The sequence below is a fragment of the Callorhinchus milii genome, unplaced genomic scaffold (assembly GCF_018977255.1).
Source record: "Callorhinchus milii isolate IMCB2004 unplaced genomic scaffold, IMCB_Cmil_1.0 Scaffold2, whole genome shotgun sequence".
Taxonomy (NCBI): Eukaryota; Metazoa; Chordata; class Chondrichthyes; order Chimaeriformes; family Callorhinchidae; genus Callorhinchus; species Callorhinchus milii.
This window is the reverse complement of record NW_024704743.1, coordinates 55,607,096-55,623,082: the sequence shown is the minus strand read 5'-3', so window position 1 is coordinate 55,623,082 and position 15,987 is coordinate 55,607,096. Positions and strand designations below refer to the sequence as shown.

The 15,987-nt window shown below is 39.4% G+C and overlaps 1 protein-coding gene across 1 annotated transcript in view; it reads right to left on the bottom strand.

The window, feature by feature from the left end:
* crppa (CDP-L-ribitol pyrophosphorylase A) overlaps positions 1-15,987 on the bottom strand; it is a 157,827-nt gene that overhangs the window by 119,919 nt on the left and 21,921 nt on the right. Inside the window, exons 4-6 of the mRNA XM_007899729.2 lie at positions 10,901-11,050; positions 1,756-1,860; positions 125-170 (exon numbers count right to left, since the gene is read on the bottom strand). Of these exons, the coding sequence (XP_007897920.2) occupies positions 125-170; positions 1,756-1,860; positions 10,901-11,050 (301 nt within the window). The remainder of the gene's footprint in view (positions 1-124; positions 171-1,755; positions 1,861-10,900; positions 11,051-15,987) is intronic.

Below are 15,987 nucleotides of genomic sequence, written 5' to 3'. Positions count from 1 at the left end.
TTCATTATGCAGCTGATCTCAGTCTGCTGCTGAAGTCTGCCTATATATTCAATGACATTAGTTCCAACAGAGCAAAGTAAAGCAACTTAAAATAACACAATTTGACATACACATGAATACATACCCTTGACAATCGATTCAGCTGCATAGAGGTCCCGCTTGTAGGTCACCTGAAGGGCAGACAAACTTCATTATGTTTAGCACAGAAAAAAAGATCCATATCTAATGTAATCACAGCCTGAAGGTGTTCCATCAGCAAATAAACAAATTCAAAAAACACCACATGCTACTCCGGATATCTGATTTTAATGCTCAACACAAATCAAGAGCTACAATATACTGTATTGCTGTGTTTACTTTCAATGCAGCAACTGATTCTATTTTACTGCTGGTAATATTCCACGCTAAGTTTTCTTTTGATACTTCATTTGATTTTACCATGTAACATCTTCTCATAAAGGCACGGGAAACAAAAACACCAGTTAATTTTCAAGAATGCAGTCAATGAGTGCTGTCCGCTCCAATCTCAGAGACTGGCGACCAAACTGGGACTTTTCTGGTACAACAGTTCAGTAGCATACAATACACTACATTTAACCACTATGCAATCAGAGGCAGGGGATAAATAAAATAAAATTGGTCACTCATTTCATGGTGTTTGTGGAATACTGCTGTGCGTTTGCTTACATATACAGTTACTTCATGTCACAGTAAATCCTGTGAAGTGCTTTGAGACATCCTTCCGCCATGATAAAGTGCTATACCAAATATTATTATTATTATCACCTACAAATTTTATAGAAATATTGTTGTGTTTTGAGATGTTCAACATTATAGATGCTTTATCAAAATGCATATTATTATTAGTTTCAAATGGTGCTGAACATTTTTGATGTCAAGCTTGGATTCATTAGGATGTCACCACAAGTGAAAGGGTACAACTATAAAGAAACATTAGAAAAATAAGAGTTTTTTTCCTGTAAAGATGAGAGGATTAACAGGTGACCTGATTGAGATGAATATAAATGCAGTGTTTCCATTTGTTAGTGAATCCATTAAAAGGCAGTATGAATATAAAATAGTCATTAGCAAATCTATAAGTCTGCTTAGGGGGAACTTTTGTATACAGAGGATCAAAATGTGGAACTCACCACTGTAAAGCACAGTATGTTAAGAGGAAGTAATACATACTTGAGGGAGAAGGGAATAGAGTATGGGGGAGGCTAGAAATGGAAGGATTAGGGGGGATGGAGGCTCACATGGGAGTATACACACTGGCACAGATTAGTTGGGCAGAATGATCTGTTTTAGTCTATGTAATTCTATATAAAGCTTTGGACCAAACAAAAGCGTTGGGGGGGGCGGGGGTGGTGGGGGCGGCTGTAGGATGGGGGATCCACAGTCAGTCCTTTGCAATGGACAGAAAAAAATGTTTCATAATGGATTCAATGTGAACACATCAATAACTTGTTATGAAATATCAAATTTTTACCCCATAACAAGGTTATTATACAATTTCTCAGTACTTAGCTACATTGTGTGATTTTAAAAATAAAAAAGATTATCTCAAATATGAAATCAAGGCATTTTTAAAATTACAAAAGTAGATGTTATGCTGCCTGCACACATTAAGTCAGGCAGGGTATAATGCATCAATGACTATATTCTCTTGGTCGCATTGACCATTGAATTTTGATAAAAAGGAATTGTTTTGACAGACGAGAAATGCCAGAGCTGAACAGCCATCACTCTTACCTTCCAGAGGTCTGGCGACCCATCGATGAGCTTGGCAGGAGTATTGCAATACTGGAGAGCTAAATGGAGGCACTCGGTTCCATATTCAAAATCGTAATCCGTGCACTGTGTGTGTAAAATATAAAATAGTAACTTACAACGTACTTGAACAAAAACTGACATGATTTTTTGTAAGTTGCAAATGAAAGTAATGACCAGTTTAAATAGCAAAAGGTGCCCTTATGACTCTTCAATTTTCAAGTTCTCATTCATATCTCAAAACAACTGACTCCGTACATTTATAATCTTCACAAACTAAACAGTAGAAGGAAAAAGGAAATAAAAAAGCATGCCAGTTCTGGTATTCTAAAAACATATGTGTTGTAAGTTTTTCTGTGAAGCGCTTTGAAATGTCCTCTCAATGTAAAACATTTATATAGCCCTTTATAAAATGTAAGGATTATTATTTTTAAATCCATAAGCACCCGAAACAGAAAGATCAGTCAAAAATAAGAAACGGTCTAGCTTTTGTTTCATTGACCAGGTATTTCATTCCAACTTTCACTGTAATAGGAGCATAGACAGAAATTGTTATAGCGCTGAGGTTGGTACTAGACCTCTGAAACACTGCTTTATTTGAAAGCAAATGAAATATCTTCAACTCAAGTCATTGTAGCTATTCCTATAGCTGGACATAAATATCATATCTTAAGCTGTGGAAATATAGGCTCCGATAAGGGTTTTCAAGTTCTTTTGCCTGGTTTATAAGGTAACCATATCAATGGTTAATACAGTATCTGTATGGTTTCCACTGAAGCCAGTGCTTAGCCCATCAAGGGGCCTGGTCAAGTATAATAAGAAAAGAAAGGGGAACCATTCCATTAAGTTCCTCATCCTCCATCCCTGTCTGACTGCCTGCCAGTCTGTCTGATTGAGAATGGCAAAGCACAGCCTCCTGAGGATAATCTCAAGTGCCATTGCAGGTCAAGACTTGGATTCAGAGAAACATTTATATTAAGCATTCATTCTTATGCAGTAGATCAACGTCATTTTTATCTCTCAAGGAATTTGTTAAAGTTCACTGGGACTCGGAGTAAGGTTATTCAAAGCCAACAATGTTCTTTAAGATGTGTAAAAAAAGGAAGTGGTTATAGCATTAAAGACTAATCTTGTGATAGCAAGAGCTGCATTTCCATTTGAAATTAGATCTATAAACTGAACACTCTTTCCCATCAAGAAATAGCTCTACTGGGCTAAGGTTTTGTTTTCCTTCCACACCCATTGACCTCTGTTTAAATATTTCTGTACATCAGAGCCATCATTCAAGGGAATGACAGGTTACATGTTATGGTATGTTAAGGCTTCAGTTACCTGAAATAATGAAACAGCTACCCAAACAATAAAAAGGCACATCATATAATCTCAGACCAAAGTCTTATCTGCCTCTTTGCATCTTTCCAAACAAAAGTACCTTGCCTTTGCACAGGAAGGTGTAAAACAAATGCAATGCCACTTATCCCTTTATATAACTATGTTTGGCTTCATAGGAGTATACCACTGATGGTCCCATTCACAATAGTCTTCTTTACATGGACAATACATGTCAAACTACAGCTGAATGTCCTTTAATGGTAATATGCACTACTTTGTGCAACACATCTTATGTAAATCTATAGCTAAATTGCCTGGAGGAATACCAAATTGTAATTGTATTACTTAGGTATCAGAACTGGAGTTTAATATATCCTATTGCCTTTAATGCTTTCAGTAAGAATTACTGTGAAATCCTCATGGTATTTGTGCTCATAGCTTCACACAAATAGCACTAGCAGCGATCGTCAAACAAAGAGAGGTTTAACAAAACACGTTTCATGGCAGGTGTTTGAAACACTAAAGACTTTTACTGAAGTCCCCATTTCAAAATTGTTTCACCTCAAATGCCACCAAAATCTTAAAATTCTGTGCAAATTTCACAGTATGATCATCTCAAGTTTAATCCACTCAATCCACTACTGTTTGTGGGACACTGTTGTGCGCAACTCTCTGCCGCATTTCGCCCACAAAATACAGTGTCAATCTACTTTACAATAGATTCGAGGAAGCTCATTGAGATATATCAAATGCAACGATTATTATTACATTCAGTTACACAACCAAGTAAGCTTCTACATGCTAAATACTGTATTTTTAATTTTCTTGTGTTATTCATCCTTTTCAACACACTACTTGCTGCATTAAAGTCGCTATCAATGTTCCACATAATGTTTCTTTGTTACGTATCAGGTGAATTTAACATTCTATCTTAATAATGGACTGTAGTTAAATTATTTTCATGTGTCATCCACACAAGTAGGTTGATGTGCATTTTCTTGTGCCCTCTGTTAACCTGAAAGCAATTAGATGATGGTACATGTAGGAGAATGCTGGATTATCCTCCTATTATGATAATTTATTGTGGATAATTTCTCATCGCTGGATCATTATACACTACATTCAATAAATAAGTTTTCTGAAAAATATACTATTCCACCCTTGTCTTGCTTTTGTTTTGCCTTCTGGAATATTGGTAATGCTTGGCCAAAGTTAGATCACGTTGACGGAGAGATCCCGCAAGTTGGTGTGGTGTAAATCTGGTTTCCTTTAATTATATGCAACACCTTTAGAAACGACTTTAAGACTAAAGAATACATGCTAACATTTCATAGTGATAAGAATTACAACAATGCATTTACTGATCGAAACGTGAAAACGTAAATTCCACTGGCAGTTCTTGCTTCTTCCGCATCCAACACAAGTACTTTATTAACAACAACAAAAACAGCTTGCATTTATAGAGCACCCTTCAAGCAGGTAGCAGCTCGGTTCGCTTAACAGTGGCGGAGTGTGACGCTGAGCTGGGGGGAGGGAGAAAAGGAAGGAGAAAAACCTAAGCGTGAGCGGTTCCAACAATTAAAATCTGAATAATTTTCTTGAATTGTAATTTTATGTCATGTCAAACATTCTTACTGCTTCTACCTACTGCACTCTTCCTACAATTAATTCCAATATTTCCTTTAATTAAAATGTAAAGGTCGCTCTCAATCTGTCTTTCAATCCCATTTTGCTATCCCAGACGAAACCTATTACAAGTTGTTTAAAATATTGATTACACTGGTTTGTCAGTACAATGACAATAATTTGCATTCATATAGCACCCTTCACGCAGGGCAGCAACTTGGAGCGCTTTTCAGTGGCAGAGCCTGATGCCGAGCTGACGGTCGAAGAGAAAGGGCTTCAGAAGTGATCTAAAAGAGGGTAAGGATAGGACAAGGTGGAGGGATCGAGGGAGAGTGCCAAGGTTTTGGGGTGTAGTGGCTAAAAGCATGACTGCCGATGGTGGAGCGGAGGGGACGAGGGACGAGCAGGAGGCCAGAGCCAGCGAGCAAAGGCAGCGCGGAGTGGAGTGGGGAGAAAGCAGGTTGGAAAGGGAGGTGCTAGGCATGAAGGAATTTGTAGACGAGTGAGAGGATCTTGAAATTGATCTGTTCTGTGATAGGAAGCCAGTGAAGCCTGGCGAGGATTGATTCGAAGGGGATACAGAGTTTAGTGTGGGTGAGTATATGGCCAGCAGAGTTCTGAATCAGTTGTAGTTTGTGGGTAGTGGAGTTGGGGAGACCGGTGAGGAGGGCATTGGAATGGTCAAGGCAGAAGGTATGGACAAGGGTTTGGGCGGTGTTAAATGTGGCGTGAATAATAATAACCATCATACTTAACATTTGGTTTAGCACCTTCACGTCAAGAGGACATCCCAAAGCACTTCACAGTGCAGAGATTGTGTGTTTTGTGGGAGAACTCAGCAGTTAATTTCTGCACAGCAATGACCTAACAGTCATGAATTGAATGACCAATATTGTTTGGGGAATTGTTGGCCAGGACACCTGGAGAAACACCATTCTCTTTTCAAATAATGCAATGGGATCTTTCACTTCCATCTGAGAAAGACAGACAGGTTTAACATTTCATCTGAAAGACAGCACAAGTTAACATGCAAGTTAAGCATAACCACATTGCCCAATTTATAAAATTCAGGATCATAGCTATGAGCTTTCTTCACTTCACTCCACTCATCAAGTCCTGGATGAGAGCCAACTTTCTGCAGTTGAACATCGACAAGACCGAGGCTCTCCTGATTGGCTCCTGTCATCACCTCTACACCTCAGGCACTGACAGCATCACCATCCATGCTTGCACACTCCACCTCACTGAGCCAGACCAGAACCTTGCAGTCTTGTTTGACCCTTAACGGTCCTTTCTATCCAACATCCAGGCCATGACCTGCTCTGCCTTCCCCCACCTCCGCAACATCACCCGGCTCCGCCACTACCTCGCCCCTCAGGCCGCCAAAACCCTCATCCACGCATTTATTACATCTAGGCTCAACTTTGCCAACTTCCTGCTTGTCAGCCTTCCCAACTCCTCCCTCCACAAGCTGCAGGTCATACAGAACTCTGCAGCTCGTGTCCTCACCCGCACCAGGTTCTGTAACCCTATCACCTTCACCCTCGCCCAGTTCTACTGGCTCCCCATCCCCCAGAGGATAGAGTTCAAAATCCTAGTCGTTGCCTTCAAAGCTCTCCACGGCATTGCTCCTTCCTAATTCTGTGACCTGCTAACGCCATATAAACCTGTCCATTCCCTCCACTCTGCAGGCTCTGGCCTGCTCCATGACCCTAGCTGGACCGCCCAACCATCAGAGGTTGGACCTTCAGCCTCTGTGCCCCCACCCTTTGGAACTCTATCCCACAGTCCCATTGCCTTGTTACCTCCCTTGCTTCCTTCAAAGCATGTCTCAAGACTCCACTCTTCAATTGCGCCTTTGGCCACCCTCCTACCCCTACCCTCCACCCCTTCCTGATCCAACCCCCTGCACGCATACAAATGTTTGACTGTCCAGTGCTTTGAGATGTCCTCACCACGTGAAAGGCACTAAGTAATGTAATCTGTTGTTGTTGACAGCTTTGTCTACTTGCTTTCTCACCTTTAAACATACACACACACGCTTAACAGCAACCATCTCCAAACAACAATTATGTACCATGTGACATTCATAAAGGTGTCTGTAATGGATTGCAGGACCTACTTTCTTCAGAATACCCAGTACTCAGTGGATTAAATCTGCGCACATACATTTTTCTCTGAGAGCAACCATACCAAATTATTAAGAATCAATTTTGTTTTCCCAAGACAATTCGAGCTGCACATTAACAAATGCCTTATCAGTTCACTTTACTTTCATCTAACAGCCTAAAACATTGTTAAATGATAAATAACGTTGACTTGGTATCATTGTTTAATCTAAGCCATTTGGAGCCAGTATATTACTGTTAATTGGGAGCATTGTTAAATTGGGGTCAAAACTGTGGTTCTCCTAAAACACATTCCATTCCTTAATTATCGCAAGAGATAATTAAGAAACATTATCGATTGCAAAATATCCTTAATGGCAGCTTTGAGACTGACCAAACCTCCCCCTCTCCACCCCATCCCCTCCCCCGCCATGGTTTCAAGAGAATAGGCAATGAATTTGGATGGCCACATTTGCTGGTAAAGAATTAACATTTAGCAGGGGCCAAGATTTTGATACCCAGTCATTAGAACAGCTTTTTAAATTGCATTACTTTTACAATGATTTTTTGCAAACCAATTAACGTCTGCCTGATGCAGAGTAACCTACACTTAAGCGAAGCTGTGCCTACCCAGAAAACATGGCCCAGGCTACAGATGGGCCGAGACATGTAAACTGCAGTTTCTCAGCCAACAAGTGATGTAGCTTTCGTGCTGTGACATTTCAACAAAGTATTATATTCCTTTTGACAGAATGTTGACGGGTGAAGCACAATATTAATGATCTGGATGCCAAGAATGCCAATTTTGGGATGTGAGGCTTTTTCACAAGGATCTTCTCTGGAGTGTCTCATATTACGGTTAATCTCCATTGATTTCAAGGAGTGCAAATACACCACTGATGCATTGAGATCATGGGAGGAGATGTTTATTTGCCCATATGGTGAGTTTTCAGTGTACTTGGTCAGCCTGGATCAATTGGTAGAACTCACACCTTTGAGTCAGAAGGTTCTGGGTTCACGTTCAACATTATGACATTGAACTCACAATATTCTAGTGCTGTGCTTGGGGAGTGCTAAATTGTCAGAGGTGCCTTCCTTCAGACAAAACATTAAACCGAGATCTAATCTGCCTGTTCAAATGGAAATTAAAGATCCCATCGTACTATGGAAAAAGAGATGGGAGTTTCTTCCAGTGTCCTGGTCAACAATCTTCCACTTCACAACGGTCCGGCAAATTGGCTGCTGTACAAAAGTACAGTCACTACAATTTACAATGAATTTTGTGAAGCACTTTGAGATGTTCTCCTGATGTGAAAGATACTATATCAAATGCAAGCATTATCATTATTACTTTTTAAGTTTAGTTTGATAATCTCAAGCTATTAAGATGCAACCAGTCAAGAAAAACAAGATTTCTACCAGGTGTGAAGCTCTACAAACCTCTTGCCATAACATGAAAGTGGTAAGTTTTGAAGCATTCTCTGAACTTCCTCAATACTTCAGTGTCCTGCTAAAGGTAGTGTAGCTAAAACTGCATACATACAATACAACAAACAGCTTTTTAATTCCCAGATTGGAACCAGCCCCGTTGTGCATCAGGAATCATACCACTTTTCTCACTCCCTCTCCTCTTCTTAATTTCTCTCTCTCATATATATACTATATATGTATATATATATTATATCACTGTATATCTTTAAATTAGATCAATATATATATCACTGTATATATAAAAAGTCACTGAATATATTCACTCACCCTATATTTCATGAGTAAATTCCATTCCTGGTACAATACAACATTGCATTTGTATAGCACCTTTCACGTGGGGAGGTTGTCCCGGAGTGCTTGGTACCTGCCACCCTACTAGTGAGGACTCAAATCTACGCTTGTCGGATATCAAATTACCAACTCGTGTCTATCCTCCTTGGGGAAGAGATAAGCCGGGTCTCCTTGGAGCTGAACTGGCTCCATGGTGACAGGGCTGGCAATGGCAAGTCGGAATCGAGCCAGCCCTCTGTGGTGGTCGCTGTAGTCCGGTTCCTGAGCCACGCGAGTCCACAGTATTCAAGGGCACTGCTTTTATTGTTATTATTATGATACCAGAGCCAGGTTGGGAGACCAGTAACTAGGGGCAGGGATTCTTCCCACTCAGCTCCCGTTAACGCTGCAAGCCTAAGCCCAATGGGTAGGATAGTCCTAGCTGGATAAGCAGCGGGAAAGCTTATCAGACAGTACTTTCAATGGCAAGCTATGCGGTTTTAGCTGGTTAGACTCCAGCAGTACCCCAAAACCTAATACTCTCTGGAATTGGGTAAGCAGAGTGCGTCCCTCCAGGGAGAGAGCTTGCATTCAATTCTAATAAACATCTCTGGAATTTCCATGTATAGACGGGATGCATGGAACTCTCAATTTGGTTTGGATACTCTTAAAGATGGTGATGAGTTTCTTATGTGTCAGATACCCGGCTGACCAAAGAAAATCATGTTGGGATTTTGTACGCACATTCCTGCCACTACCCTCTTTGTTTCCCGGCATTGCAGCTTCACTTCACTTCTGCACTGAATGCAGATAAGTAGACATGAAGATATTGAAATGTGGATACACAGAATTCTACTGTATTCCAGATATGCCCTCACCAGGGATCTATATGTTAGAATATCTTTGTTTGAGTTAGTCAAACGTCTTTGAAATTTAGATAATTTCTGCCAACCATGCAACATCTTCCTTCAGATAGATTTACTTAGGTTATCCACTAAATATGATACAAACTCTTATCTATCATATCTATTTGTGTATAATGATAACATATTCTCTAACCATTTGCTAAAAAAAAGCCCTCTAATTTTATAGGGAGGAACATTGTCAAAAGACCCATCCATATAATTCTAGGCATAAGTAATTATATTTGGCCCAAGTGCAAATTGCTTTGATCAATCTATTTAAAACAAAGAAACAAACAAACAGAGGACATCTATGTACAGCTCAATTGGTACTCAAATGTTCTCGTAGTTTGGCAACTTCCCAACACTGTTGATTTTAGTGAATTTAGTCTTCTTTCAGTTCTAAAACAACGTGCCCTTTCACAACTTTGTTTTTTGTTTCAGTCTCTGCCAAGGTCATAAAATAAAGGATAGTACTAGAACTAAACAGTGAACAAAGTTTTAAAATGGTACTAAAGAGAAAAGCAATAAATGTCCTGCAATGCACTGCCCTCCAACTGAACATGAAATCTGCAAGTCAAATTATATCAGTGGCACAAGAAGCTCTCTTTATTTCATTATAAAAGAAATCTATTTAGCAATTCCTACCTTTAGCAGAATGGGCGATGGTTAAAAAAAAAAATTAAAAGTGTCTGGAAGCACATAACTGCTTTCAAAAGTTAATAATGTATATCCGCTTTTCAATTGATTGCAGTCATCACAGAGCTGTCATGGCAGCTTAGATCCAGATCAGTTCATTATATGGATATATTTAGTATGTGATACAATGTTATAGCCATCATACATATGAGCAGAATTGCGAGACTGCGGGGCATTCAGTCTTCCAACTCAAGTGGAGTTACACAGAATGATTAGTCACAGAAAGAGGCCATTCGGCCCAACTTGTCCATGCTGATGTTTCTACACTGCACAAGTCCCCACCCCTCCTATTCCCCTTTCCCATACGTCCTACTCTCTTGTGTACACATCAAATTTCCTCTTGAATATATTGATACATTTTGCTTCAATCACACCTTCTGGCCATGAGTTCCATATTCTCATCACCCTCAAATCTAAAGTTTCTCCTAAACTCCCTATAATATCTACTCCTAGTTATCTATAAAACAGGCAAAAGGTGACAATGAATGTTAGAACAAAATGTACAAGCACAAAGACAATTATAGGTGTAAGGAGAAGGCTTACAAATTAATTTGGCTCAATAGTATTGTTTGTATACAGTGATATATACAACCACACCAAATACCTGTACTTACCTGCTGATATAATACATCTCATTAAATTGCTATACAATTTACTTCCAATAAATACAGGTAAACATACATAGCTAGTCGATCCTACCTGCTGATAAGCTTTGTAAATTATGTCAAATTTGAAGGCCTGTGGCATTTCACTAGCCCTGTATTTGGCACGATCCAGAGAATGATCAAGACAGCCTGCTGGGTTGGTAGCGATGATAGTGGAAACAAGTGGCCTGATGGCTCCTGCTGCCTAAAAACAAATCCACAAAAATTTGTCATACTTTTGTTCATGAGCGAGAGGCAACACAATTCAAATACTCAGGAACGTTGATGTACAGTAGCAGAATGTATCTTTTGAAATATCACAGATTAATACATTTTACAATATGCTATAAAATGTGCTTAAAAAATATGTTTATTAGAACACTGCACACAATGGGCAATCAGTATGTTCATTCAAATGAAGCATTGCCGAGGAATTGGTTTAATAAGGTTATTAACAATTAATAATCTTTGCCCACAAAATACACATTCAATCCACAAAATATTCTGTTAAGTGCTTTGAGATGTCTCAATGATGTGATGTGCAAATGCAAATATTATTATTGCCTTATTATAACACCTTTCACATCGGCAGGACATCTTAAAGAGCTTCATGCAATTTACTGCCAATTTGTACATAGCAATGTCCTACAAACAGCCAAGACGTGAACAACTAATTTTATTTGGGGAACTGTTGGCCAGGACATCAGAAGAAATCACGTTCATTTGTTTGATTTTATAATTTACCAGAAGAATTGGATTGGGAGACTGCCTTTCTCTTTATAAAAGATAAAGCTGCCATTATTCTAAATATACCTGACATTAGAAAGTAATGCAAATAACAAGTGGAAACCCAAATCTGTGTCATTGTCTCTGGGTATATAATTGATTGCCTGAAAGTGCAATACAAAACCTGCAATACACACTTGGATTCCACAGTACCTGGGATAAGGTGCAATAAAAACTTGCATTTTTATAGTACCTTATCACTTCAAAACACCATAAAACATCACATTCAAGGTAATTACTTTAAGTGCGGTGGCTGATTTATAGCCGACGCAACAAGCCCCAAGAAACAGCCGTGTATGTCTATTTAATTTGCAGAATTACTGGCCTGGATACCAGGAAAAAACAGCATTCTGTCTGCTTAATTTCTAGGAACCAGTTCCCTTTTGAAATCCATAATAATTTTCTGTTTCACCACCTAGGCTGGTCGTCTGTTCCACATGCCGCTCAGCTTTCACTAACAAAAACCTCTTGCAATTGCTGCTTAGCCCAACTCAGCTGATAGTATTCTCGCCCAACTCAAAGGTTCTGGGTTCAAGCCTTATGTCAGGACTTTGAACTTGGCTGACAATCCATTCAGTGCTGGCTGGGGGTGCTTTGCATTGTCAGAAATGCTGTCCTTCAGATATGACGTTAAACCGAGCTCCTGGTCAGCCTGTTCAGGGTGGTATTAAAGATTCCATGACACTATTTAAAAAGAGAAGGAGCACCTCCCTGGCCAACAGTGATCAAATAAGATTGATATTCGCTTTGTGACTCTATGTGGGTCATTGCTGTGCACAAATTGGCTGCCGTGTTCACCTACAAATACAGTCAAATACCCTGTGAAGAACTATGTGACGTTTCAATGAGATGAAAAGGCATCTTGGCAAATGCCACGATCATTATTTCAACAAAACAGAGGTAGCCTATGTTATGAGGTAGCAAAGTTACAAATAACATTCTTTCCATTTGTGACCAGGATTCTCTGCCTTCTTGTCTTTGTCGATCTCTATACCGCCTTCAACAATGTCAACCAGTATATTCTTCTCCACCGCTCCTCTCAGCTCTACTTTCATGGTTCTGTTCTTGCTTGGTATTGTTCTTACTTTTTCCATTGTTTCCACTTTGTAACCACCAATGGTTTCTCCTCCAGCCTTCGCACTGTCACGTAAATACAATTTGTTGCTGTTGTTATGCTAACAGCAGAATCAGACCACTGTACCATGTTTGATTGAAGCACAGTTTCCCAGGCTGAATGTTTCTTATTCAGTACTTAATCAAATCTGCTTTGATACATTAGTACAAATCACAAAAAAAACATATTCACAAAAAGAAGCATGGAACAAAAAAGGCCATCACGCCAATTTTTCTACACAGCATGCAGGATACTTACATTCCTGTCACGTAAACCTATAGGACATCAAGCCATATGCATACCCTATCAAACTCTCTTAGTAAGACCATTACTGCCTCCTCTGATTCCACAGTTCCGCTCAACTTGATGTCATTAGAAAACGTAGCCACCATATACTGGGTTTGCAAGTCCACACCATTAATATATTTGAGGAACAGGAAGGGTTACAGTACAAACCCTGAGGCATTCCGCTTTATACTTCCCCTCACTTTGACCTAATGACTGTCCTCTGCTTCCTTCCTTCAGCCAATCTGTTATTTGGCTGTGTAACTACTAAGCAAGACTATTTAGCTCTTCTAGCCCCCCAAAAAGGTCTGCTACACTTTTGAACAGGGTTATTAATATTACATCAGTCAATTTTCAGGACGTCAAGGTTTAAATCGATCCCCCCTTTCAGACCGACTTGACAACGGTGAACAGATAAGGCAGTAAGTAGTCAACACAACTAGAGGGTTCACCAAGGTATACATGTGAGCACATTGATGGTGGCTGATAAACTGGGGGGAAATTACTTTCTGTGAAAGTTACTGTATCTTCATAACCAATTCGGGATCACAGGGCAAATGCTGTCTGTCTGTAGTTCAAACTCAGTTCATTACAGTCTGTGTAAAAAAACAAGAGGCCTTCAAGTCATTCCTTCCACACACAACTGTACAAACCACCATCAGAGAACGTACCCAAACTATTTCACCTCCTGAGAAACGATCTCCTGTATTTCTCTGCTCCCCCAAAAGTTCAAGTAAAGCAAATACAATAAAATATATACAGTACAGTATTTAATTCTGAGGCCAGTTTTCTGCAAGTTACTTGAAGAACTAAAAAAAAGGGCTTTAAATTTAAAACTGAATTTAACAAATTGCGAACTTCTGGATGCTCTGAAATACTATGTTAGTGGAGTAAAATTAACCCCAGGTGGAATTTTTACCCACGTTTGGTAAAGGTACACTGGAACACTAGGATGTATAAATCAATCAGGTTTGTCAAATAAAAGAATGATCAGTCAGTTTTCATAGAATGAGACTAGTTGTACAGAAGCAATCAATTATAAGTAAAATTGAGAGCTTGCCACATATAAAATGCAATATGTGATGTGATAACTATAACTGTTAAATAGCACATTGTCAAGTACTGCAACTTTACTTATGTGTGCCCCACACCCCCAACTTTACCACAATAGCTGGGCCTGAATCTGAAGAATCTCAGATGCTGTTGAACTGGCTGGCTTGTGGATCACAACATTTAAGTGCAGGTGTACCTTTGGCTTATCTACTGGTTTAGCTTTACAACAGCCTAAATGGCAGTTCACAAGCTGGTTGAATAGCAGGTGGAGGCTGGCACCATACGGTACTGTAATTCAAAAAACTTTTAGCAATTGGTTTACATCAGGATTGCCCACGTGTGGATATGGCTGACTGGATTTGCGATTCACATACTGCTGAAGCTCCAAACACTAAATCAGTGGTGGCACTACGGAGAAATACAGGTAGATGTAGAAGTAGCATAGTATGATCGTTGTCAGATCAATGACTGGCACAATCCTAGTTTAAAATCCTTTTGTGAGCTGTATTGGAGGCCCAAAACTTTTTTTTTTTAAATCAGGAATCAAAACAGTTCTTATGAAAAGTTGCTATTTATCAATGTCACTTGGGGATTATGTCTGGATCAACTTTGGCTTCCAGCCATGCAACAACTCACAATTAGGATGATTAAATTTAGAGGAGGTTAATAAACCATAATTGATTCCACATGCTAATGTCACAAATATAGGTTTATACAAGTTCAGTTTGCTTAAAGTGGTGCAGCCCACAGACAGCTCATTGTTAAGTAAACGTCTTCTGGAAACAGCATTGTCTGTGTTACGAGAAAAGGGTTGTATATTTTTACAGGTAAAAACGTGCTCTGTAGTTTCAGACGTCTGCAGCGGAATTCAAAATTTAAAATTTAAAATTTAAAATTTGTGTCATGTGAGGAATGCTAAAAACCACATAAAGGCAGTGTTTCCCAAAGCGGACATTCCAATTATTCTTTCTAAAGAGTGTGTACCTACATGTATCTACTGTATGTTTAGGATTATGACAAAAATTTTCAATGAATGATAATTTAAAGAAGGAGCATTCCATGATACACCCTTAAAGTAAGCTTCGTTTTTCCTTTTTTTAATTCTTTGAAAACCACATATTGTTGCAACTTGCACTTGGACTCATGGTGCACCTTTCATTTTCTACAATTTGTCCATTTGGCTCAGTGATTCTATTGAAGAACACAATAGCTTCTTTGTGCTGGAAAAAGAAAGGGAGGAAGGAGAGAGGTATTCCCCGGGATAGCTGGGTGGGTATGAATAATGGATTTATATTCTGGATTTTTGCCCAATTAAATTTGGGAATCAAATTTTCCCCAGGACAAAAAGAGTGACGTAACGTCTATGCTTTTTGCTTGGTCATCAGGGTGTCTGACACATGCGGAAACCCATCTCCAGGCTTAAGAGTATCCAAACCAAGCTAAGATTTCCATGCATGCCACCTACACATTGAACGTCTATGTAAGGGTACAACAACAATTTGCATTTATATAGCACCCTTCACAAGTAGGATAATGTCTCAGAGCGCTGTATACTGGTGGGGATGGATGCTGTAGAACCGAAGAACGATAACAACTTGCAGCACAGAAAGCCACAAGGTTCATTGTGCCTACGCCAGTTCCTTTAAGAATCTCATTTACCTGCCCTTTCCACATACCCCTATAGCTGACTCCATTTTAGGTATTCATCAAGTTCCCTTTTGAAAGCTAATATGGATTCTGCCTCAACCACGACTCCTGGAAGGGAATTCCATAACCTAATAATATTCTAATGCATACACGCACATATCCACTCGTGTGTGTGTGCATGCAGCATGTGTGTGAGAGTGAAAAATAAAAATTTCTCCCAACCTCCCCACTTGCTCATTTATTGACCATCTTAAATT